Source organism: Salvelinus alpinus, chromosome 3 (assembly GCF_045679555.1).
Source record: "Salvelinus alpinus chromosome 3, SLU_Salpinus.1, whole genome shotgun sequence".
Classification (NCBI taxonomy): Eukaryota; Metazoa; Chordata; class Actinopteri; order Salmoniformes; family Salmonidae; genus Salvelinus; species Salvelinus alpinus.
The window spans coordinates 30,920,584-30,947,503 of record NC_092088.1 but is presented as its reverse complement, the minus strand read 5'-3'; the positions used below and the strand labels follow the sequence as shown (position 1 = coordinate 30,947,503).

The 26,920-nt window shown below is 41.8% G+C and overlaps 2 protein-coding genes across 5 annotated transcripts in view; one reads left to right on the top strand and one right to left on the bottom strand.

The window, feature by feature from the left end:
- mto1 (mitochondrial tRNA translation optimization 1) overlaps positions 1-5,592 on the top strand; it is a 29,492-nt gene extending 23,900 nt beyond the window's left edge. The window contains exons 13-14 of one of the 2 annotated variants that reach the window (XM_071391031.1): positions 2,152-2,228; positions 2,832-2,961. In XM_071391031.1, coding sequence (XP_071247132.1) covers positions 2,152-2,202 — 51 coding nt within the window. In that variant the 3' untranslated portion in view covers positions 2,203-2,228; positions 2,832-2,961. Of the gene's footprint in view, positions 1-2,151; positions 2,229-2,831 lie in introns of both variants that reach the window. The other variant, XM_071391029.1, reaches the window with a different exon arrangement.
- Positions 3,051-25,824, bottom strand: LOC139569634 (tectonic-3-like). 3 transcript variants are annotated; one of them, XM_071391033.1, is made up of 15 exons: positions 25,532-25,821; positions 24,943-25,206; positions 24,724-24,838; positions 21,865-21,965; positions 21,628-21,746; positions 21,414-21,522; positions 20,887-20,999; positions 15,195-15,236; positions 13,081-13,161; positions 12,862-12,981; positions 9,333-9,428; positions 8,014-8,117; positions 7,460-7,607; positions 4,024-4,158; positions 3,051-3,455 (listed from the first exon to the last, which is right to left on the bottom strand). In XM_071391033.1, the coding sequence occupies exons 2-15, from the start codon at positions 25,127-25,129 to the stop codon at positions 3,219-3,221; spliced, it is 1,707 nt and encodes a 568-aa protein (XP_071247134.1). In that variant the 5' UTR covers positions 25,130-25,206; positions 25,532-25,821; the 3' UTR covers positions 3,051-3,218. The 3 variants fall into 3 exon arrangements, with proteins under 3 accessions (XP_071247134.1, XP_071247135.1, XP_071247133.1); XM_071391034.1 differs by having other exon boundaries at positions 25,564-25,821; XM_071391032.1 differs by having other exon boundaries at positions 24,943-25,824.
- Positions 25,825-26,920: the final 1,096 nt, after the last annotated feature.

Below are 26,920 nucleotides of genomic sequence, written 5' to 3'. Positions count from 1 at the left end.
TTGGTGATGTGGACGCCAAGGATCTCAACCTGCTCCACTATAGCCCCATCGATGAGAATGGGGGCGTGCTCGGTCCTCCTTTTCCTGTAGTCCACAATCATCTCATTTGTCTTGATCACGTTGAGGGATAGGTTGTTATTCTGGCACCACACGGTCAGGTCTCTGACCTCATCGTTGTCAGTGATCAGGCCTACCACCGTTGTGTCATCAGCAAACTTAATGATGGTGTTGGAGTTGTGCCTGGCCGTGCAGTCATGAGTGAACAGGGAGTACAGGAGGGGACTGAGAACGCAGCCCTGAGGGGCCCCCGGGTTGAGGATCAACGTGGCGGATGTGTTGTTACCTACCCTTACCACCTGGGGGGCGGCCCGTCAGGAAGTCCAGGATCCAGTTGGAGGGAGGTGTTTAGTCCCAGGGTACTTAGCTTAGTGATGAGCTTTGAGGGCACTATGGTGTTGAACGCTGAGCTGTAGTCAATGAATAGCATTCTCACATAGGTGTTCCTTTTGTCCAGGTGGGAAAGGGCAGTGTGGAGTGCAATAGAGATTGCATCATCTGTGGATCTGTTGGTGCGGTATGCAAATTGGAGCAGGTCTAGGGTTTCTGGGATAATGATGTTGTGTGCCATGACCAGCCTTTCAAAGCATTTCATGGCTACAGACGTGAGTGCTACGGGTCGGTAGTCATCTAGGCAGGTTACCTTAGTCCCTGTGCCCAAGAACACTATGGTGGTCTGCTTGAAACATGTTGTGATTAGACTCACAGGGAGAGGTTGAAAATGTCAGTGAAGACACTTCCCAGTTGGTCAGCGCATGCTCGGAGTAATGTCCTGGTAATCCGTCTGGCCCTGCGGCCTTGTGAATGTTGACCTGTTTAAAGGTCTTACTCACATCGGCTGAGGAGAGCGCGATCACAAAGTCGTCCGGAACAGCTGATGCTCTCATGTAAGTTTCAGTGTTACTTTACTCGAAGCGAGCATAGAAGTTATTTAGCTTGTCTGGTAGGCTCGTGTCACTGGGCAGCTCTCGGCTGTGCTTCACTTTGTAGTCGTAATAGTTTGCAAGACCTGCTACATCCAACGAGTGTCGGAGCACGATTTAATCTTATTCCTGTATTGACGCTTTACCTATTTGATCATTTGTCAGAGGGCATAGCAGGATTTCTTATAAGCTTCCAGGTTAGTCACGCTCCTTGAAAGTGGCAGCGCTACCCTTTAGCTGTAATCCATGGCTTCTGGTTGGGGTATGTACGTACGGTCACTGTGGGGATGACGTCTTCTATGCACTTATTGATAAAGCCAGTGACTGATGTGGTGTACTCCAATGCCATCGGAAGAAAGACGATACATATTCCAGTCTGTGCTAGCAATACAGTCCTGTAGTTTAGCATCTGCTTCATCTAACTACTTTTTTTATAGACTAATCACTGGTGCTTCCTGCTTTAATTTTTGCTTGTAAGCCGGAATCAGGAGGATAGAATTATGGTCAGATTTGCCAAATGGAGGGCGAGGGAGAGATTTGTACACGTCTGTGTGTGGAGTAAAGGTGGTCTAGAATGTTTTTCCCTCTGGTTGCACAGTTAACAGGCTGATAGAAATGAGGTAAAACTGATTTAAGTTTCCCTGCATTAAAGTCCCCGGCCACTACGAGCGCCGCCTCTGGATGAGCGTTTTCCGGTTTGCTTATGGCGGAATACTGCTCAAGTGTGGTTTTAGTGCCAGCCTCGGTCTGTGGTGATATGTAGACAGCTACGAAAATACAGAATAAAACTCTAGGTAGATAGTGTGGTCTACAGCTTATCATGAGATACTCTGCCTCAGGCGAGTAAAACCTTGAGACTTCCTTAGATATCATGCACCAGCTGTTTACATAAATGCATAGGCCCCTGCCCCACCAGAGGCTGCTGTTCTGTCCTGCTGATAGTGTATAACCCGCCAGCTGTATGTTCTTAATGTCGTCGTTCAGCGAAACATAAGATATGTTTTTAATGTCCCGTTGGTAGGATATACGTGCTTTCAGTTTGTCCCATTTATTTTCCAGCAAATGAACGTTAGCTAGCAGAACGGTAGGCAAGGGCAGATTAGCCACTCGTCGCCTGATCCTCACAAGGCATCCCGATCTCTTTCCGTGAAACCTACGTTTCCTTTTCCAGCGAATCATGGGGATCTGGGCCAGGTCGGGCATCCGTAGTATATCCGACTAATTGCAGAACTCCTCGTCCAACTTGAGGTGAGTAATTCCAGTTCTGATGTCCAGAAGCAGCAACAGTATGTACAAAACAAGTTACAAACAACGCTTAAAGACAAACAAAATAGCATGGTTGGTTAAGAGCCGATAAAACGGCAGCCCTACCCTCCGGCGCCAACTCCAAAGCATTTATTTGGGCTGCAGTCTGAGGCGCAGTGTACTCGAATGAAATTATCATTTTAAGAAGGCATACCAGGTGACTACCTCATGAAGCTTGTTGAAAGAATGCCAAGCGTGTGCAAAGCTGTCATCCTAGCAAAGGGTGGCTACTTTGAAGAATCTCAAACAAATCTAAATATATTTAACACTTTTTTGGTTACTACATGATTTCATAGTTTGTCTTCACTATTATTCTACAATGTAGAAAATAGTAATAAAGAAAAACCCTGGAATGAGTAGGTGTGTCCAAACTTTTGACTGGTACTGTATGTGGGCTTATAGCTTTCATCAAGGAACACTGCTATCTACCAAACGTTGAGCTGCCCTGTGCTTAAATAGTCATGATAATACATTATTTGTAAAATTATTAATGTTGAGCAGATTGATGTTTTTGAGTTTGACACTTGTCTTGTCTTTGTAAATTAGCTGGGCGCTGCTACCCGTCTACCAGGCATGACGCCTGCTGGGATCATCCACCTTCTCAACTATGTCCTCAGGGCCGGGCAGAGGAACAGACACACAGAGCACAGAAACCGATCGAGCCAAAAAGAGGGGGGAAAGGGACAGCTGTGTGCAAGCAACATACCGATATCTCAGTGAAATAATGTCTAAGATTATTTTTTTTACAAAAATGAACTATGGTAGTTTAGGAAATCATCACTGTTTAATTTAAAATGACCTGAGATTTCAAACCAAACAATTGTGCCCAATTTCACTAATTTCATCTATTCAGCCTCACAAACAGTAACAAAAATACAACATACAAGCTAAATTGATTATCGAGTGAACATTTCTAGTTCTGTAACAAACATTTTAGTGAAACCAGCACAACAGTAGTAGTGCAACCAACATTATATCCCATGTGACCTTTTTGAGGTCACTACTGTTGGTGGTGACTGTCTGTCCATCCAGCTCGCCTGTCCCTCTGGAGAAGAAGTCAAACGGAAATTTCCACTTGGGCTGTGGCGTTCCCCTGGGGGGTTCTGGGTAGACTGTAGTGTCAACAAACATCACTTCCATGGTCACAACAAAAGGCGAGACGAGGGGACACTGAAGAGGAGAAAGACAGTGTAGTGTGCAGGGGGAAGAAGGTGGTTGAGAGGGAAACAATGGCATTCCAGGTCATTTCTTTTACAGTGACATGTCTCAGACTGCAGCTATATCATATTAATGTGGTTCCAGAGAAGTTCAACACTTCTGGCTGTGAAATCTGCTCAGCACAACTACAGAAAAGATCATACATAATAAGCCCTTGAGGTTTATGCACACGTTTTAGGGATAGTTTACCGAAATTACACACGTTTCATTGGTGAACTATCCCTTTAAAATGGCAAAGGAGGTCAGAGGACACCCACCAGTTTAAATGAACAGAGACTAGAGGGGTATTCAAGTCTTACCCTACGAGGACCAGACTACTGCTGGTTTTCTGTTTCTACCGGATAATTAATTGCACCCACCTGGTGTCCCCAGGTCAAAATAAGTCCCTGGGGACTTATGGGGAGGGAAAAAAGCAGTGGAACTGGATTCGAGGTCCAGATTTGAATTTGAGGGGATTAGAAGATATGGAGAGAGCTTAAACTGTTCACCCACTGCAAGAGGAGACATGCTTGACCCTTACCTTGACCTTCTGACAATGGAAGAGGTATTTGGCCCCTAGGATGTAGTTCTGGGGAAAGGCCAGGAGACCTGTCTGAGCCCACAGCACCTGGACTGACAGGGAGTGGGGGAGGAGACACCCGGACTCACACGACTCCTTCAGAGACAGAGGGAAGAGAGAAGTCAGGGGGAGGGTTTAGTTTTTTGTAAAAAAAAAATAAAAATCTAGTCCAGGGGAGGGTCATTTAATTTTGTAATTTAAATTTCAAAATAAGTTGTTTATTAGGCTATATATCGATGTGTGCTCAATGTCGCCCCTCATCTCTGATTTTCTGCTGGGTGTTATAATGTGCGCCTATAGGCTATTTAGTGTGGTCTCAATCAAAATGATCCATAGGACATGCTCAGAGAAGCACAGCACAGCAAAGTTACACTCCATTTAGACTTGAGTATCCGGAGAATCAGCAATTGTGGGTTTGATTAGAGGCTGAAAATGGCCAGAAACAAAGACCTTTCTTCTGAAACTCGTCAGTCTATTCTTGTTCTGAGAAATGAAAGCTATTCCATGACAGAAATTGCCAAGAAACTGAAGATCTCGTACAACGCTGTGTACTACTCTCGTCACAGAACAGCGCAAACTGGCTCTAACCAGAAAAGAAAGAGTGGGAGGCCCCGGTGCACAACTGGGCAAGAGGACAAGTACATTAGAGAGTGTCTAGTTTGAGAAACAGACGAAACAAGGCCTCAACTGGCAGCTTTATTAAATAGTACCTGCAAAACAACAGTGAAGAGGCGACTCCGGGATGCTGGCTTCTAGGCAGAGTTCCTCTGTCCAGTGTCTGTGTTATTTTGCCCATCTTTATCTCTATTGGCCAGTCTGAGATATGGATTTTTCTTTGCAAGTCTGCCGAGAAGTCCAGGGTCCCGGAGTCACCTCTTCACTGTTGACGTTGAGACTGGTGTTTTGCGGGTACTATTTAATGAAGCTGCCAGCTGAGGACTTGAGGCGTCTGTTTCTCAAACTAGACACTAATGTACTTGTCCACTTGCTCAGTTGTGCACCGGGGCCTCCCACTCCTTCTATTCTGATGCTCCAGATACTCAACTAGTCTAAAGAAGGCCAGTTTTATGGCTTCTTTAAATCAGAACAACAGTTTTCAGCTGTGCTTGGATTAGCTAACAACGTGCAATTGGAACACAGGAGTGATGGTTGCTGATAATGGGCCTCTGTACGCCTATGTAGATATTCCATAAAAATAATTAAGTCGTTTCCAGCTACAATAGTCATTTACAACATTAATGTCTACACTGTATTTCGGATCATTTTGATGTCATTTTAAATGGGAAAAAACAAGGACATTTAAGTGACCCCAAACTTTTGAACAGTAGTGTGCATTTTATGGACACAGTATATTTTACATGTTCTTTTTGTTCTTTTTTTGTTCCACATTTCAGCTCCCCTATCTCTGAACACTATCCAGTTTTGATTTCTATTTGCATATTATCAACTCTGGCGTGATGTTTCACAAAAGTTATGAATCTTTTTATTTTCATAGTTTCTACAGATTGAAAATAAAATCTGCTAAGAGTATTTTATTATTGATCAACTGACAATGACTTTTCAGATCACTCAGCAGTGCTATTTGCAGAGTTAACTCCAGGTAAATGTTGCAATTCTTCAACCATTCCTGAACCTGTGACCAAAAACAACGATCTAATGATTGTCTCTTCGCAGCACAATCTGCAGAGCTGGGATGGTTGTATCCCCCATATACAGGGCCTTCGTCAAGTATTCAGACCCCTTGACTTCCACATTTTGTTAGGTTACAACCTTATTCTAAAATTGTTTATTTTATTTCCCCCCCCTAAATCTACCCCCAAAAGACAAAGCAAAAACACGTAAGTATTCAGACACTTTACTCAGTACTTTGCTGAAGTACCTTTGGCAGTGATTACAGCATCAAGTCTTCTTGGGTATGACACTACAAGCTTGGCACACCTGTATTTGGGGAGTTTCTCCCATTCTCTGCAGATCCTCAAGCTCTGTCAGGTTGGATGGGGAGCGTTGCTGCACAGCTATTTTCAGGTCTCTCCAGAGATGTTCGACCGGGTTCAAGTCCGGGCTCTGGCTAGACCACTGAAGGACATTCAGAGACCACTCCTGCGTTGTCTTGGCAGTGTGCTTAGGGTCATTGTCCTGTTGGAAGGTGAATCTTTGCCCCATTCTGAGGTCCTGAGCGCTCTGGAGCAGGTTTTCATCAAGGATCTCTGTCCTTTGCTACGTTCATCTTTGCTTTGATTCTAGCTAGTCTCCCAGTCCCTGCCGCTGAAAAACATCCTCACAGCATGATACTGCCACCACCGTAGAAATTTTCCTCCAGATGTGACGCTTGGCATTCAGGCCAAAGAATTCAATGTTGGTTTCATCAGAACAGAGAATCTTGTTTCTCATGGTTGGAGAGTCTTTAGGTGCCTTTTGGTAAAGGCATGTGCCTTTTATTGAGGAGTAGCTTCCATCTGGCCACTCTACCATAAAGGCCTGATTGGTGGAGTGCTGTAGAGATGGTTGTCCTTCTGGAATGTTCTCCCATCTCCACAGAGTACCTGGTCAGAGTGACCATCGGTTTCTTGGTCACCTCCCTGACCAAGGCCCTTCTCACCCGATTGCTCAGTTTGGCTGGGTGGCCAGCTCTTCTAGGAAGTCTTGGTGGTTCCAAACTTCTTCCATTTAAGAATTATGGAGGCAACTGTGTTATTGGGGACTTCCAATGCTGCAGAAATGTTTTGGTACCCTTCCCTAAATCTGTACCTCAACAAAGTCCTTTGACCTCATGGCTTGATTTTTGCTCTGACATGCACTGTCAACTGTGGGACCTTATATAGACAGGTGTCCAATCAATTGAATTAACCACAGGTGGACGCCAATCAAGTTGTACAAACATCAAGGATGATCAATTGAAACAGGTTGCACCTGATCTCAATTTCAAGTCTCATAGCAAAAGGTTCTGAATACTTATGTAAATAAAGGCATTTTTTTGCAAAAATGTCTAAACCTGTTTTTGCCTTGTCATTATGGAGTATTGTGTGTAGATTGATGAAAAAATATATATAATACATTTTAGAATAAGGCCGTAACGTAATAATGTGGAATAAGTGAAGGGGTCTGAATACTTTCCGAATGCACTGTATCTGTAGTCATACATCTAGTATTCCACAAAATATTAAACTCAATTACATGAAGTAAATTTTTCTAACACTGACATTGAGGAATATCAACACACCGACAAAACACTGTTGATTTTGGAAGTAACTGTGCCTTTAAAGACGAGCATCATTGCCTACTCAACTCACGCTGTGCCGTTGGCATGTGCCAAATGTAATATTTAAATGAGTAAATTAAGAGTCTGCCTGAGGTAAAGCATTAAAGGGATAGTTTACTATCCTTTTAACAGACTCACCTGTGGCGTCACAGAGCATGCCTGTGTGATGACTCTTGCCCAGTCTGGTTGTGACCCCACAGTCATGGCAACCAGGTTGGGTGTGGCAACCCCCCGGAGGACCCTATAGAGCTGGGAGCGCAGCTTAGAGCAGTTACTCGAGGGAGAACTAAGAATTGACAAAGAATGAGAGAGACACAGAAAATAATGAACTAAATCCTGCAAAGAGGTTCAGGAACTTTCTTTAAAGGGATATTTCGCTGAAAAATTATGAACTTTCTGTACCTTGAAAGAAGCTCATACTTGAGTACTGTGACTATGCAACTATGAGCTTCTTTCGAAAAGCAAGACGATTAACAAATACGTGTGTTTCAAGTTGCCACAACAACAGATGCGATTGTAACGGATGTACAGTCAGGTCCAAAATGATTGGCACCCTTGATAATGAAGAAAAGAAGAAAAAAAACACCAATAATTTTGGACTGGACTGCATATAAAACTACAAATGGAAAAGCCAGGTGGACAGGGCACTGTCACTAAGGGATGAGCATGATGGATGGGTAGTGTAGTCTCACCTGAAGGTACAGCCTGTGATGGTGTTGTGAGTGAAAAGGATGGGCATGCGGCTGCTGGGGTTAATAGAGCACTCTCCCCCCAGTGACACACCCAGAAGAGTTAGCTGACCCTGAGTCAAAGAACAGGAAGTCTCAGTATATTGGCACTACGCCTCACCCCATTTAAACCAATGCAGTGTAGTATAAGAATGGAAAAGTAAATATAGCTGCAAGCAGCAATGAAACGTGGTGCTGGCTATGAGCAGGCTTAAAGAGAGTTGCATGGAAGCATTATACATCCTCCCTTGTAAAAATTCAAAACAAGTTCTATGTTAGTTTAGGTCAAATTAGGATTCTAGCCTATTGAGACAAATATTTTGGGAAAATAGAAAGTTATATTCCAAAATGCATCATACGGGGATGATTTCTGTATTTTGATAGTTAAATATCTTGGAAACTTGAGTGCTGCCAATCAACAATGGACTATTGAAACGAATAACAAAAGAGTGTGTGGAATTGTCCTTTAACTCTTAACATACATTGAGTTGTCAATCGGATGTACGGTTCATGATGATTTTCGAAGATGTTTGTTCCTTAAATTGAGAGAAACTCTTACTGAGTGTTGTGGTTCCTACTACTGACCACAAAACCCTCAAATCAGTTTCAAGTTTAGTTATTGGGGTTTAATTCAGAACACAATATTTTTTAGAAAGGTTCAATTTTGTCCATTTGACGTTTATCATTTAGATTTTTTCAAACATAGTAGCGACTGACATGGTGAAAATACTGTATATTTGGAGTTCTGAGTCAATCAGATTTACAGCTCATGAGAAGATTAAGATTTTATTTAAAATCCAATATGGCGGACCTCATGAGTCAAATTTGTTCCTTATGATGAGAAACACTGATATACCAAGCTTCGTGTTTATACGTCAAACAGGGAACTGGGGCTGAGCCTTAGACTTTGAATGCTTATTACAGCACCACCTATAGGCCATATTGCCAAAGTATATATGTTTTTACCAATCGTGCATTGCGATATTGAACAAGTGTGAAAGAATAAATTAGAAGAAAAAAAAATCCATCAAAACAAAATGTTTTCTTGCAGCTTTGCTGCCAGCACCCCTGATAAGAACATTCAGTACATAGTGTCAAGGTTGTGATTCTTTAAAGCAACTGTAGTGTAGGCCCATTGATTTCACTGATCTTTTGTCTTCTCTGAATAGTTTTTCAATTAAAACAAAGTCGCATACATGTCTCTGTATATCAACAAGTAGTATGCCAAAAAATGAATAACATTGGTTCTGCATGTCATGACGTGTGCTATTCCCAAAGGATACAGGTTGGACTGCTTCGCCAAACTGACCAATCACAGGAGTCCCCATTGTTAGTCCCACCACAGGGGTTGGTTCAGGAGTAGGAGGGGGCGTGGATAACTGTGAAATAGATGACTTTCAATTAAATTTGAATATTGAACCATAGCATTGATACAATAGACATACAGTGCATTTGGAAAGTATTCAGACCCCTTCCCCACATTGAGGAAAACAATTTACACACAATAGCCCATAATGACAAAGTGAAAACAGGTTTCTAGAAATGTTTGCAAATGTATTAAAAATAAAAAACAAATACCTTATTTAAGTATTCAGACCCTTTGCTATGAGACTTGAAATTGAGCTCCGGTGCATCCTGTTTCCATTGATCATCCTTGAGATGTTTCTACAACTTGGAGTCCACCTGTGGTAAATTCAATTGATTGGACATGATTTGGAAAAGCACACACCTGCCTATACAAAAAGGTCCCACAGTTGACAGTGCATGTCAGAGACCAAGCAGAGGTCGAAGAAAAACCAAGCAGAGGTCGAAGCAATTGTCCATAGAGCTCCAAGACACGATTGTGTCGAGGCACAGATCTGGGGAAGGGTACCAAAACTTTTCTGCAGCATTGAAGGTCCACAAGAACACAGTGGCCTCCATCATTCTTAAATGGAATTAGTTTGGAACCACCAAGACTCTTCCTAGAGCTGGCCGCCCGGCCAAACTGAGTCATCGGGGGAGAAGGGCCTTGGTCAGGGAAGTGACCAAGAACCCAATGGAACTATGGAGATGGGAGAACCTCCCACAAGGACAACCATCTCTGCAGCACTCCACCAAATTAGGCCTTCATGGTCGAGTGGCCAGATGGAAGCCACTCGTCATTAAAAAAGGCACCTAAAGGACTCGGACCATGCAAAACAAGATTCTCTGGTCTGTTGAAACCAAGCTTGAACTCTTTGGCGTGAATGCCAAGCGTCACATCTGGAGGAAATCTGGCACCGTCCCTACGGTGAAGCACGGTGGTGGCAGTATCATGCAGGCGGGATGTTTTTCAATGGCAGGGACTGGGAGACTAGTCAGCATCAAGTGAAAGATGAACGGAGCACAGTAGAGAGAGATCCTTGATGAAAATCTGCTCCAGAGTGCTCAGGAACTCAGACTGGGCGAAGGTTCACCTTCCAACAGGACAACGACCCTAAGCACACAGCAAAGACAACACAGGAGTGACAAGTCTCTGAATGTCCTTGAGTGGCCCAACCAGAGCCCAGACTTGAACCCGATCAAACATCTCTGGAGAGACCAGAAATTAGCTGTGCAGCGACGCTCCCCATCCAACCTGACAGAGATTAAAGGATCTGCAGAGAAGAATGTGAGAAACTCCCCAAATACAGGTGTGCCAAGCTTGTAGCGTCATACCCAAGAAGACTTGAGGCTGTAATCACTGTCTCAGGTGCTTCAACAAAGTACTGAGTAAAGGGTCTGAATACTTACAGCACCATTCAAAAGTTGACACCTACTCATTCCAGGGTTTTTCTTTGTGAAATAACATATGGAATCATGTATTAACCAAAAAAAGTGATAAACAAATCAAAATATTTTATATTTGAGATTCTTCAAAGTAGACACCCTTTGCCTTGATAACAGCTTTGCACACTCTTGGCATTCTCTCAACATGCTTCATGAGGTAGTCACCTTTTGGAATTAATTTCATTAACAGGTGTGCCATATTGAAAGTGAATTTGTGGAATTCTTTCCAATGCGTTTGAGCCAATCAGTTGTGTTGTGACATGGTAGGGGTGGTATATAGAAGTTAGCTATTTGGTAAAAGACCAAGTCCATATTACGGCAATAACAGCAAAGAGAAACGACAGTCCATTACTTTAAGACATGAAGGTCAGTCGATCTGGAAAATGTCAAACTTTGAAAGTTTCTTCAAGTGCAATCTCAAAAACCATTAAGCGCTACGATGAAACTGGCTCTCATTTCCGCCACAGGAAAGTAAGATCCAGAGTTACTTTTGCTGCAGAGTACAAGTTCATTAGTTAACTGCACCTCAGATTGCAACCCAAATAAATACTTCAGAGTTCAAGTAACAGACATCTCAACATCAACTGTTCAGAGGAGACTGAGTGAATCAGGCCTTCATGGTCGAATTGCTGCAAAGAAACCACTACTAAAGAACACCAATACAAAGAAAATACTTGCTTGGGCCAACAAACACAAGCAATGTACATTAGGCCGGTGGAAATCTGTCCTTTGGTCTGATGAGGCCAAATTTGAGATTTTTGGTTCCAACCACCGTGATGGTGATTTATTTAGAATTCAAGGCACACTGAACCAGCATGGCTACCACAGCATTCTGCAGCAATACGCCATCCCATCTGGTTCACGCTTAGTGGGACTAAAATTTGTTTTTCAACAAGACAATGATCCAAAACACACCTCCAGGTTGTGTGAGGGCTATTTGACCAAGGAGAGTGATGGAGTGCTGCATCAGATGACCTGGCCTCCACAATCACCCAACCTCAACCTAATTGAGATGGTTTGGGATGAGTTGGACCGCAGAGTGAAGGAAAAGCAGCAAACAAGTGCTCAGCATGTGTGGGAACTCCTTAAAGACTGTTGGAAAAGTATTCCAGGTGAAGCTGGTTGAGAGAATGCCAAGTGTGGAAAGCTGTCAAAGGCAAAGGGTAGCTACTTTGAAGAATCTCAAATATATTTTTATTTGTTTAACACATGATTCCATATGACTTATTTCATAGTTTTGATGTCCTCACTATTATTCTACAATGTAGAAAATAGTCAAAATAAAGAAAAACCCTTTTGACTGGTACTGTATGTAAATGTAATATTTCAGTTTTAATTTTTAAAAACCTGTTTTTGCTTTGTCATTATGGGGTTGTGTGTAGACTGAGGGGAGAAAACAATTTAATCAAACTTTAGAATAAGGCTGTAACGTAACAAAATGTGGAAAAGGTCAAGGGGTCTGAATACTTTCCAAATGCACTGTACCAGGGTAGGTGTCAATTCCATTTCAGTTTAGTCAATGCAGGAAGTAAACAGAAATTCCAAGATTGAATTGAAATGGAATTGACCCCAACTGAGACAGATATTTCCCGGATGCATAACTATAACCATCAGTCATGTGTTTTCATGGTCATCACCCACATTCACTGTTAAAGGGATACTTTGGCAATGATTTTAACTAGCATTAGCGCATGACTAGAAGTCTATGGGTATCGGTTAGCGCAATAACTAGAAGCTAGCAGATACCCATAGACTTCCCGTCCTTGCACCAGCTAGTTAGCAACTTCCTTCAAACTGCATGCAGAGACAAAAAATGGTATCCACAAGTGCATCTGCCTCTGGGGAAGTAGATAAAGGGCCTCATTGCCAAAATCGCAAAGTACCCCTTTAAGTTTGTCAAAGTCCCAACATCAGCGTATAGCTACTCTGCAAAAGGGCTATTTGACACGAGAATGCATGCACATCGCTGGAACATGTTTGTAAACCAAAAATTGCTCTATACACCATCGATTGAAAGCCTACCTGGAAACGGACAGTGTGCTTCTGCAACAGATTCGTATTGGAGTCAGTGTCTACCAAGACCATGTTTACCGTTGCCATAGCGATCTCCCCTATAATTGTGTACCATATAAGATAGTCCACCTGCATGTGGAAAAGAATGAGAAGATGTGAGCTAGGAAGATTAAATGGATATTCAGTCATTTTGTCAAAATTATTTAACCTGATTGTTTAATCTCTAACCTTTGACACCACATTGAGACAGGAACCATTTTGTTCTCTCGGTTTAGGCCAACCATGGCCAACTACTGGAGTGACTGGGATCTAACACAGGAAGAGAATGAGAGGTCAGTGTGTGCAGTCCAAATCTTTCCCCTTAGCCTCAAAGAATGCACTTCACTCCCTTCCCCAAAGTACAATGCCTAGTGAAAGTCTACACCCCTTGCAGTCTTCAAATGTTGCTGCTTTAAATTCAAAACTGGATTACATTTTTTTCCTACTGATCTCACAACCTACTCCACATTCCAAATGAACAGAAAATTCAAAACAAAAGATGTCTTGATTGCATATACTTGGTGGAAGCACCTTTGGCAGCCATTAAAGCTGTTTTGTCAACATTTCTCAAGCTCAATACATTTTGTTGGAAATCTTTGATGGACAGCAATATTCAAACCTAATCAGATTTTCAAGCAAATTTAAGTCAGGACTGAGCCTGGACCACTCAACACCTCTTAGAGCTATTCTGGTGTGTCTTTGGCTTTAAAATGTGTGTAATTTAAAAATAAACTATCCCAGGGTTAAGTTTTCAGAAGATCGAGACGTGTTTCTCTAATCCTTTACCTTGGCTTTCCAGTCCATCCTGGTGAAAAGTATAACCATAACATGATGCTGCTGCCACAATACTTAAAAATAGAGAGTGGTTCACTCTGTGGTGTGTTGTATTGAATTTGACCCAAACCTGTGGTTTTTAATTGTAATTTCTTTGCTGTGTTGTATTACTTAACAGCCTTATAGCAAACCCAATGCATGATTTGGAGTGGATTGTTATTTTTTTTTTTTTCCCAATTTTGTGATATCCAATTGGTAGTTAGTCTTATCCCATCGCTGCAACTCCCGTACAGACTCGGGAGACGCGAAGGTCGAGAGCCATGCTTCCTCCGAGACACGACCCTGCCCAAGCCGCACTGCTTCTTGACACACTGTTTGCTTAACCCGGAAGCCAGCCGCACCAATGTGTCGGAGGACACACCGTACAACTTGCGACCGGCCAAACCCTTCCCTAGCCCGGACGCTGGGACAATTGTGCGTCGCTTCATGGGTCTCCCAGTCGCGGCCGGGTGCGACACAGCCCGGGATCAAACCCAGATCTGTAGTGACGCCTGAAGCACTCAGGAGGCCCATGGAACAGATTTTCTTTTAACACAGGCTTCCTTATTTTAACTTTTTCATACAGGGCAGTAATTTGGATTTACTGCAATGTTGTTGGTCCTCTAATTTCAAGTACGGTGGTGGCAGCATCATGTTATGGGTATGCTTGTCACTGGCAGGGACTGGGCAGTTTGTCAGGATCAAAAGGAATATAAGGTTAAGAGGAAAACCCGCCATAGTCTTCTGAAAACTTTATCCTAGGGTTAGGTTATTTTTCAGTGGGACAATTACACAAATTGTAATGCCAAAGACACACCCGAATGGCTTTCTGACCGGTGTTGAGTGTTCCTGAATGGTCCAGTATTCGTCTTGACTAAAATCTGATTGAAAAACAGAGACATGGTTTGAATATTGCGGTCCATCAATGATTCCCAAACAATTTTACTGAGCTAGAGCAATTTTGACCAAAACAATGGATATATTGTATGTTGCCTTAAGAGTTGTGCAAAGTTGGTAGAGTCTTATTAAAAATGATTCACAGCTGCAATGGCTGCCAAAGGTGCTTCCACCAATAATTAACTCGGGTGTGAAAACACATGAAATCAAGACATTAATTAAAAGCATTTTCTATAATTTTTCATTCACTTTGAAAATGTGGAGTAGGTTGTAGATCGGTAGGAATAAAATCCAATTTAATCACTTTTTAGATTTCAATTTTAGGGCAGCAAAATGTGAAGACTGCAAGGTGTGTGTAGATTTTCACTAGCAACTGTGTACTCATTCACCTTTCTCCCCGAAGGATGTACTCGTTCACTGCATATATTGAAAGCATGGGATTTGTGTAAGAAGAAAAGGTGGAGCTGCTCTCACACCAATCCAATGCTTTGAAATCTATGAGGGGAAGTGAATTAGTGCACTTCGGAAAGTGAGTGCCATCCAATCTGAGACAAGTCGCATGTTTTTGCCCTCCAATGTGTGGTCAATCTTACCAGATTATCTGGTAATATCTGAATACTCTCACGGACTGGAATCTGTAATGACAATAATTAGTTGTGGCAGAATGTGTTAACATTACTGGAATATTTACAGTGGAAGATAAGGCAATATCAATGTGGCCAATTGCAACAAAGAAGCTGAACTTCTTACATAGTACTGTGTTATTGCTGGCTTTCTTAAAATTATATTAACGGGAGATTACATGCACCTGCGTACTAAAATAAGATTGATTGCAATGCAAAACCCACAAGAATAAACCAGTGATTTAGCTGATCTCACGTTGATACCAGACAGCTGTAACTTTTGGTGTCTAGGTTCTTTATTCCCGCCCCCAATGAAATAACGACATATCAGGAGCATCGGAAACCGAAAGGCTGATGAATGTAAAATACTTAAGTACAAGATTCTAAAAAAGTAGTAGGCCTATATTTCACTCAAACATTTAATCGTAAAATAGAAAATTATTATAGCCTAATGTGCCATTTGAAATAACTTAGTTAGACTACATTTTCATTTGATAAAGATGACTCAATTATGATTGGCTTGATTTAGTTACACATTTTAAAATATGGACAGTGCAGGGATATCCCCCCATTTTTACATTTTGTCTGAGAACTTAAGCTAATTGATTGCACACAAATTGGTCATTTTAATTTATAGGATTCAGATATTAAATAAATGGTAACACTTTACTTGACACCCAGCGCCATAACACATTATGACACAGTCATAACGACATGAGTGTCAAAACCCCCAAAACCTACCATGGTAGTTATATCATGGCTGGTTATGACCAGTGGTAAAGTACTTACGTAAAAATACTTAAGTCTTTTTGTGGTCTGTCTACTTTACGATTTCTATTTTTGCCAACATTTAGTTCACTATATTCCTAAAGAAAATGTACTTTTTACTCCATACATTTTCTCTGACACCCAAAAGTACTCGTTACAGTTTGACAGGAAAATGGTCCAATTCACACACTTATCAAGAGAACATCCCTGGTCATCCCTACTGCCTCTGATCTGTCGGACTAATGCATCGTTTGTAAATGGTGTTGGAGTGTGCCCCTGGCTATCTGTAAAAATAAATATTTTAAAAATGTAAGTGCCGTCTGGTTTGCTTAATAAGGAATTTGAAATGGTTTATACTTGTACTTTGATACTTAAGTATATTTGAGCAATTACATTAACTTTTGATACTTAAGTACATTTAAAACCAAATACTTTTAGACTTTTACTCAAGTAATATTTTACTGGGTGACTTTTACTTGAGTCATTTTCTTTTAAGTTATCTTTACTTTAACTCAAGTATGACAATTGAGCACTTTTTCCACAACTGGTTATAACACCTCCTACATAAGAGTGTCAAAACCCACAGAATTTAGCACAAGGCAAAACACTCCATTACACCATAGCCTACTTGTCAACAGTATCTTTGTTATTTACACATTTTCTGAAATTGACCGTATTACATTGTCATTGTAATGTCAGACATGAACCTACCCCAATGCTATTTCTGATGACTGGGATGAATGCAGGAGCAGATTTTAGGAGCAGGACAAAACACCCTCTGACTGATGACTGACATAAGGGCATGTATGTGACAGGCTTATCTGGCTTATATGATTACTATGGTGATAATGCTTCTTGACAGTGTCAAAGTGTATTTTCTACAAGTTATTTAAAATGATGAAAAAACATGACTAAAGGAAGGACTTAACAAACTTTCAAACGAAAGGCAACTTCTTGGCAGGAAAAAAAACAATGAATAAATGTGGGTTTGAACACCTATGTAGGCATCATAACCAGCCATAAAATTACACTATTTAATTTTTTATTTCACCTTTATTTAACCAGGTAGGCCAGTTGAGAACAAGTTCTCATTTATAACTGCGACCCGGCCAAGATAAAGCAAAGCGACACAAACAACAGAGTTACACATGGAATAAACAAACGTACAGTCAATAACACAATAGAAAAAAATCTAGATACAGTGTGTGCAAATGAGGTAAGATTAGGGAGCTAAGGCAATAAATAGGCCATAGTGGCGAAGTAATTACAATTTAGCAATTAAACACTGGAGTGATAGATGTGCAGAAGATGAATGTGCAAGTAGAGATACTGGGGTGCAAAGGAGAAAAAATAAATAAATAAACAATATGGGGATGAGGTAGTTGGATGGGCTATGTACAGGTGCAATGATCTGTGGGCTGCTCTGACAGCTGATGCTTAAAGTTAGTGAGGGAGATATGAGCCTCCAGCCTCAGTGATTTTTTGCAATTCGTTCCAGTCATTGGCAGCAGAGAACTGGAAGGAAAGGCGGCCAAAGGAGGAATTGGCTTTGGGGGTGACCAGTGAAATATACCTACTGTAGCGCGTGCTACAGGTGGGTGCTGCTATGGTGAGCAGTGAGCTGAGATAAGGCGGGGCTTTACCTAGCAAAGACTTATAGATGACCTGGAGCCAGTGGGTTTGGCGACGAATATATGAAGCGAGGGCCAGCCAACGAGAGCATACAGGTCGCAGTGGTGGGTAGTATATGGGGCTTTGGTGACAAAACGGATGGCACTGTGATAGACTGCATCCAATTTGCTGAGTAGAGTGTTGAGGCTATTTTGTAAATGACATCACCGAAGTCAAGGATCGGTAGGATGGTCAGTTTTACGAGGGTATGTTTGGCAGCATGAGTGAAGGATGCTTTGTTTGCGAAATCGGAAGCCGATCCTAGATTTAATTTTGGATTGGAGATGCTTAATGTGAGTCTGGAAGGAGAGTTTACAGTCTAGCCAGAAACCTAGGTATTTGTCCACATATTCTAAGTCAGAACCGTCCAGAGTAGTGATGCTGGACGGGCAGTGATCGGTTGAAGAGCATGCATTTAGTTTTACTTGCATTTAAGAGCAGTTGGATGCCACGGAAGGAGAGTTGTATGGCATTGAAGCTCGTCTGGAGGTTAGTTAACACAGTGTCCAAAGAAGGGCCAGAAGTATACAGAATGGTGTCGTCTGCGTAGAGGTGGATCAGAGAATCACCAGCAGCAAGAGCGACATCATTGATGTATACAGAGAAAAGAGTCAGCCCGAGAATTGAACCCTGTGGCACCCCCATAGAGACTGCCAGATGTCCGGAAAACAGGCCCTCCGATTTGACACACTGAACTCTGTCTGAGAAGTAGTTGGTGAACCAGGCGAGGCAGTCATTTGACAAAGCAAGGCTGTTGATTCTGCTGATAAAAATGTGGTGATTGACAGAGTCGAAAGCCTTGGCCAGGTCAATGAATACGGCTGCACAGTATTGTCTTTTATCAATGGCGGTTATGATATCGTTTAGGACCTTGAGCGTGGCTGAGGTGCATCCATGACCAGCTCGGAAACCAGATTGCATAGCGGAGAAGGTACGGTGGGATTCGAAATGGTCGGTGATCTGTTCAACTTGGCTTTCGAAGACCTTAGAAAAGGCAGGGTAAGATAGATATAGGTCTGTCACAGTTTGGGTCTAGCGTGTCTCCCCCTTTGAAGAGGGGGATGACCGCGGCAGCTTTCCAATCTTTGGGGATCTCAGGCGATACGAAAGAGGTTGAACAAGCTAGTAATAGAAGTTGCAACAATTGCGGTGGATAATTTTAGAAAGAGAGGGTCCAGATTGTCTAGCCCAGCTGATTTGTAGGGGTCCAGATTTTGCAACTCTTTCAGAACATCAGCTATCTGGATTTGGGTGAAGGAGAAAAGGGGGAGGCTTGGGCAAGTTGCTGTGGGGGGTGCAGGGCTGTTGATCGGGGTAGGGGTAGCCAGGTGGAAAGCATGGCTAGCCGTAGAAAAATGCTTATTGAAATTCTCAATTATCGTGGATTTATCGGTGGTGACAGTGTTTCCTAGCCTCAGTGCAGTGGGCAGCTGACAGGAGGTGCTCTTATTCTCCATGGACTTTACAGTGTCCCAGAACTTTTTGGAGTTTGTGCTACAGGATGAAAATTTCTGTTAGGAAAGCAAAGGCTAGCTTTTTCAAACTGCTTGTGTATGTTGGTTCCTAACTTTCCTGAAAAGTTGCATATCGTGGGGGCTATTCGATGCGAATGCAGTACGCCACAGCATGTATATGGTCACAACAGGTGTAAATATATGGGTCATGACCATGTTATGACATGGTTATGATCGTGTCATGACGCTGGGTGTCAAGTGTTACCAAAGAAATGTAGTATCCAAAATCCAGATTTGGGCCAAACTTCTTCCTACTAATGATTTAAGACATAAAAATGTTCAAAAGCCACACAAAAGTCCACCTCCTCCGTGGGCTAGGTCGGTCTTCTGTGCACGGTTCTGCGGCTCATCCCATGCGCCTTGAACCTTGCTCGCTTGTGCCTTGAACCTTGCTCGCTTTCAGTGGATACAGCTGGAGAACTGCATTGTGCACCACTCCGGAGCCATGACCAATATATATTGTCCTGCTAATAACATATGAGAATATCCAACAGGCTTTTATATAATTCTAAATGAATAATAAATCGCTTTGTTTAAAATAATTATATTGGAGATGATTTTTGTTTTCAAATAACGTAAAATGAGCGAGAAAAAGGCCATTCTTGAACATGGGGTGAGTCATCGTTACTAATTTGTAAATAAAGCCAGTTTGTTATTTAGAATTATTTCTTTTTAGAGGGAGAAATACCTACAGTTATCTCATGGGTCTCCCAGTCGAGGCCGGCACGGGTACTGAACTAGCATCTGTAGCAACACAGCTTGCGCTATGCGGTGTCTTAGACCGTTGCGCCACTTAGGCGCTGTACAATGTGACCGGTTGGGAGTGGCCTACGGTACTGCAGTAAGAGCAAAATAATCCTAACAAGAATAAAAACCTCAGTTTTAGTAAGTAATATTGAAGTCGTGCACAATTATCAGTTTCTATTTAGGTTTATGTCGCCCATTCATTGTCAGAGACACAGTAGGACCCAAAAGCATAATCAGTGCTCTATCTCCTCCTTGCGCTGGTCTGGAGCAATGAAGTGGTGACGCAGTGTACCATACTGAACCAGAAATGACCTCTAAGTCTCACCCCATAAGCTCACAACTTTTAAAGGAGGAACCACTGTAGTATGAAGCTGCATCTTGGAGTATTGCTTCTCCATATTATGTCATTTATTCCCCGTGAATCCCCCCTTTCAAAGAAATGTGTAATTGAAGTCGCTTGCATTATTTACCACGGAATTAATTAGCTTTGTTTCTTAAGGATCAAATTATATTGTAACAAAATAATGTTTCAGGAATGCTAATCGTATCTGTTACTAACCACAGAAACTATTTCAGAACAATCAGATGATTGGTGTCGAAATAGTCTTTCTTGTGCTTCGAGGTGGAACGACCCTTGGAACTATTTGTCAATCATTCCGTACATCTACCCTTGGTCTGCTCAATAAGCAGGTTCAATAATACCCACCAGAGGGTGAAAATGTCTCAAAAGATTTTGAACTAAAAGTTTAACACTGACATCAGCTTTAGGGAGTGGTAATCAAGTGGCCAATAACGGTTGCAATTGAAATCAGTTCTGTGGGTGATTGTATTGTGTATTGATCATTTAACGAGAGATTATCTTGTGTTAATACGGAAGCCAACAGTGGTTGCAATAGGCCCAAGATATTTATATTATAGAGATACTGTACGCATGCATCCAAAACTTGAACACACACACTAACCTTGAGCAGGCTGATGTCATGGAAGTAGGACTGTGCATTGAGACTGGGGTCTGTGGCACAGGATAGGGGGGTCAGTGTGCGGGTGCAAGAGAGAGAAATAGATCGCAGGAACCCTACAAGGGGAGACCAGAAATAAAAATATAGAACAAACCAAAAACGTTGTAATACAAAAAGTATTACTTGAGTACTGGTCAAAACAAACATGAGCAACTCTTATTGGACAAGTCCTGGTAGACCATCCCTGTTTCAGTCAGTTTTCTTCCATTTGGTGCCAAATGAACATGACCCCGGTCTCCCAAGACTATTAGCACCACCCAGCAGTTCAGCAGTGCGTAAGATTTCTACTTTATTCAGAGTATAGGGACTCGGTTCAGAAGAACACAACGTTGGCCAACAGTCAGATAGAAATATGCTATTTAGAACAAAAATGTCTATCTGACTGTTGAAGGAATCATGTCAACTCTATTCATGTCATGTCTATCTGCAAGGTTCAACAACATTTGGCTACTGAACAGGTGCCATCTTACTGGCAGGGTTACGCTCGACACAGGAAGACGTGGCGGCCCCTGGTGAAGGCTGTCGAAGGACCCCACGAATGGAGGAGCTGTTGAAATGGGACATGATTGTGTCATCAACCTGCGACAAAGTAACAAGACCGATCAGAGAGAAAAATTACTAGGCCCGTCTGAATGATTAAATCGCTGGTTAAGATTATTATACAGACACCACATCTCAACATACCCTGTAGAAATCTTTGGTGTGGGTACTATAAGTTGCAGATCCCTTCCAAGAGAAGTGGTAGGAGGAGTCCAATGGTGTATTAGCAAGAGCTGGTAGGATCTGTGAAACTGTAGTATTATCTGTAGAGAAGGAATGGATGGATCACCATCAGGAAAATGTGTGTGTGTGTGTGTGTGTGTGTGTGTGTGTGTGTGTGTGTGTGTGTGTGTGTGTGTGTGTGTGTGTGTGTGTGTGTACCCTCTTTTGGTCGAATGCAGACAAATTTGTTTGTGACAGTGACGCATGAAGGATCCACATTGACTCTGAATATCAACCAGCTCTCAATGCATTCACCATATCTGTAAAACAAACAATTCAATTGGTCAAATCAATGTTCCTTGATGTGCTTTAGCAATACATAACTAAATAAATCACTTTACAGTGCATTCGGAAAGTACTCGGACTCTTTTACTTTTTCAACATTTTGTTACGTTAGTCTTATTCTAAAATTGATTAAATTAAAACATTTCTCTACACACAATACCCCATAATGACAAAGTGAAAACAGGTTTAGATTTTTTTGTAAATGTATTAAAAGGTATTTCTGTTTTATTTAAGTATTCAGACCCTTAGCTATTGTAAGAATATTTAAGATAAATACACAGCACAGAGGACTAAAGGTCAAGAGGGAATTAACCATCAATGGAAATAGTTGTTTCTTTGTAATTGGAACTGAAGATTAATGGGTCAGGGACACGGGAGGAATTTCAGTTCGAATTGTCTATACATTGAGCCTGAAACAGAATTGGTATTTGGCCCAATTTTACTGCAATGAATTCTAATTGGTCAACCACAGGCTAGGCTTGGGTATAACTACATCCTGTCTCTTTTTTCAATGGAGAAACCATTGAGGACAGGGAAGAATAAACATCTACTTCCCAGCATAACTGATTTGTTCTCTTTGAATAAATATATTTTGCTACCCCTGATTTCCTTTGGGCTATGTGTTATTGAAGAATAACATCAACAGCTAACACATGGTGCCGTGACCCGGATGAATTGGTCTTGACCAACAAGAAAAAAAACAAATCAACTGTGCGTTGATCCAGGGGAAAGATAAGAGGGCTGCGCGCAACCCACTTCGGGGGAGTCAGCTCTTAATCTCCTGACTGCTAACATATTGCTGGGTGAGTCTAGACCTATATCTAAAAGAACCAGATCAGGTTAAAATAAGTGCATGCATTGAGTGATACATATATGTGATGTATAGGGGTTCGAATCCTCTGTTAAAGCCCTATCAGTTAAAATAAGCCACAATTGATTAAGGGTGTGAAACCTTGTTCCATAGAAGTGAGTTTCTAGTTGAGTAGCAATTTAGGGTAATGTAAGCCTTATACAAGCTTTTGAAGTGAACACACATTTTAGGGGTAACCAGGCCCTGTAGAAACAATGTGTTCTATAAGATAGGAGGTTAGAGTCCTCAAGGGGTTGTAAAACTATAAATACTTTTGAAGTTAATGTAATGCCATTTAAAAAAATGAGAGATCCACTCTGGAAAAGGGCAGGACAGCTGTTCTGGATGTGAACATGGAAAGTATCAAATTCACTGGCTAGTGATATGAAGAACATTTTCAAATTAGAGTGTTGGCAAGAGATCAAATAAATATGTCATAGTTGACAAAGATGGAATCTGTCTGATATACAAAAAGCTTGGGGAGAAATAGAATGTCTAACTTATTGACAAAGACACAATGGTCTTTAACTGTATTAGCCAAAGTAAGAAAACATGATAAATTCCTTTGTGATACTCAGGATAGGACTTTGCAGAGAGAGAGAATTTGAGGGCTCTTGGTAAACACAGACATTAAAAGCCGAAATTCAACAATTACAGGAGGCAAGAGTGGAAAAGGCAGACTTGGCCCCTACCTGTGGATTCTCTATTCCCTCAATCTACCCTCATTCTGAGTTGCGCAGGGCAGATCAGGTTAAGCATCTGGTCAGCACTTCCTGGCTTTGAGTCAACAGATTCTGACAGCGGTGACGAACGAGGTCTTAAGGAGTAAAGACAAACCTCCAGTGACAGAAATCACACAAATCAGCATCTCCAAAACAGTTGGATGAATGGTCAAAGCCTTTGAAGCATCCACAAGACGTGGGACCATTTAAAGTGATATAAGGAACTCCACAATCTACATCCTTATGATGGGTTACAGTTGTTAGCCTTTGTTTTGAACAACCGTGAACATGGTGTACTTGAAGAAAAGGTTTATAGAGCTGTGGGTGGTGAAGAGCAAAGATGTGGCTGATGGACGGAGAGCCATTCATGTTTTCCTTTAGGGTCTGACCAATGCTGTGGGGATGTTTTTCAGCGGCAGGGACTGGGAGACTAGTCAGGATCGAAGCAAAGATGAACGGAGCAAAGTAGAGAGATCCTTGATGAAAACCTGCTCCAGAGCACTCAGGACCTCAGAATGGGCAAAGGTTCACCTTCCAACAGTACATCAACCCTAAGAGCACAGCCAAGACAACGCAGGAGTGGCTTTGGAACAAGTCTCTGGATGTCCTTGAGTGGCCCAGCCAGAGCCCGGACTTGAACCTGATCTAACATCTCTGGAGAGGCCTGAAAATAGTTGTGCAGCGACGCTCCACATCCAACCTAACTGAGCTTGAGAGGATCTGCAGAGAAGAATGGGAGAAACTCCCCAAATACAGGTGTGTCAAGCTTGTAATCATATCCAAGAAGAGTCAAGGCTGTAATCGCTGCCAAAGGTGCTTCAACAAAGTACTGAGTAAAGGGTCAGAATAGTTATGGAAATTAGATATTTACATTTTTTTAATTTTTTTATTAACATTTCTAAAAACCTGTTTTTTCTTTGTCATTATGGGTATTGTGTGTAGATTGGTTAGGGGGGAAAAACGATTTAATCAATTTTAGAATAAGGCTGTAACGTAACAAAAAGTGGAAAAGGTGAAGGGGTCTGAATACTTTCCAAATGCACTGTACATCCCACCTTGACACCAATGTAGCAAACAGTGGCGGTGAACGCAGCATCCCTTGCGAGGATCGAACCTGGACAGCCATGACCCCAAGGCAAATGCACAGGCGTATAAACTTACATGACTTCATCTAAACATCCATTGAAGACAGAGCTCAAGTCAGGGATGTCACAGTCCACAATGTCACAGCAGCAGCCAATATCACAGAAGTCTGGGGTCAAATCACATAAACACACTACAAGACAGCAAAGGTTAATCTCAAAACTATGGCAGTGCACTAATGTATTTTGTCAATGACAATAGACATAAGTTCCTTGTGACGTGTAGCTACCAACCTACCTTTTGGAGTTAGACTTGTTTTGGCAGTAGTTTCAACAGGAGGTGGGACTGTTTCAATGACTGGCTCGGTGGTGGCTTCAGATGATGGAGCCTGGTCCGTGGTTACCGTGGAAACACCATCTTGAGTGACAGTTTCAGCAGAAGCAGTTGCAAAAGTATCCAATGCAACAGTTGAAACGGTATACATCGGGTCAGTGGTACTGAAAGGCTCATAGGTTTTTGGACTGTTCGTTGTTATTGAAGACTCTGTGTTGACTCCTCCATCTGTGGCCGCATGGGTCACACGTACAGAAAGTACAATAACTAGCTGCACTGCGCGATACAAATGGTATGTGGACATTTTTGTCTAACAGGTGCGAACTCTACCGGCTAACGTTAGCTAGATAAAAACATAGCTAACGTTAGCTAGCAAACTGATTTGGCTTGAATAGGTTGCAAAGCTACTTCTGCATCACGTTTGCTAGCACCGCAAAACAATAGCTAACATAAACTAGGAAACGAGACGAATTACTCATGTGAATTTATCTATGCACGAAAATCCAACACTATTGAAGACATGCTAACAAAATGTAGCTATAAAAAGCCTCACGTTGCCAAGGAAGCTCAAACCGCTTAGCTTACATCCGTTTCTTCTTCTTCTATGGTATTTTGGAGGTCCGCAAACAATCCCCTGCCTACTGTGTACGGCCAGTCGTGTAAAGCCGTAACGGACATTTTGGTGACCTTATTTGACCTTTTCTGCTGCTTTTGAGACATGGTTCGATCCCTCCATGGGGCACTACTTGAGTAAATAAAACACTAAACAATACAGTAACTATTGGTCACTCTTATGTATTATTATTCTAATAAGTATTCATTACAGAATTGTGTCAGTTATTAATGATAAACCTTTAAACTGCACTCTTCCGCCCCTCCCTCCCCAGCTCTCCATTTTTCAGCTCCAGATGACAAAACCTACACACAGTCCAAGGGTTGCAGGTCTGCCAATTTCCTTCTGGTCACACATTGTATTCAGAGAGGCGGCCACACGGAGGAGCACTCTTTTCTATTCGAGGACGTTTTTTAAATTATATGTATGTCTAGTAGGGTTGAGGTTAGCACACCTGTCTAGTGATTATTTGGCCGGGTTTCAATACCTGCTATAGTAACTATTGTTTTGCTCTCCCAAAAGCAACACAGGCCTAATACGAGACAAATAGCTACCTGTAAAGTAATGAGTGACCATTTTAGAAAATCATGGGACAGTCTTTGGTTGCATGCTATTTTACGTCAATCATATTGCTGCTATAGCCTATAACTGATGCTTCGTGGTCTTATGCTGCCATCTATTGGAAATATTTAGCATTTAAGTTATTAATTCACATAGACATTGGTGAAGCAGCTGAGAAAGTGTATTTTTCTTATTAATTCCTGAGATCAGTCTCAAACCTGCCCCACCTATCCCAGCCAATTGCTGGACTTTCACATATAGGTTACTAGGTCACATCCAGTTCAAACCACATTTGAAAAATAAAATGTGGCTTGTTTATCAAGTGTTCTGCCTTGCAATAATATATATTATAAAATAACTTTTTTAAATTGCTAAATGCTTGCATAGGGTTTGATTTTTAAAAAGCAAAACGCTATTTAGTACTATAATGGTATTTACTAACATAATATTATTACAAAAATAGTTTAAAGTGTTCTAGGCTACCCTACCCAAGAATTATGGTTAAGGCTAAAATAGGTTATAACTAGGGTTAGGGTTAAGGCTAAAATAGGTTATACCTAGGGTTAGGGTTAAGGCTAAAATAGGTTATTCCTAGGGTTAGGGTTTAAGGCAAAAAAACAGTATGGGTTTAAAGCTCTTGCGCCTCCCTGTGGCCTTCTGTGGGTACTACATAACCCATCCGTGACACTTGCTAGGCTCATAATCGGAGGCAACAACTGCGTCAGATCTACAAATCAATGAGCTAGACCTATCCATTTGGTTTGCAAC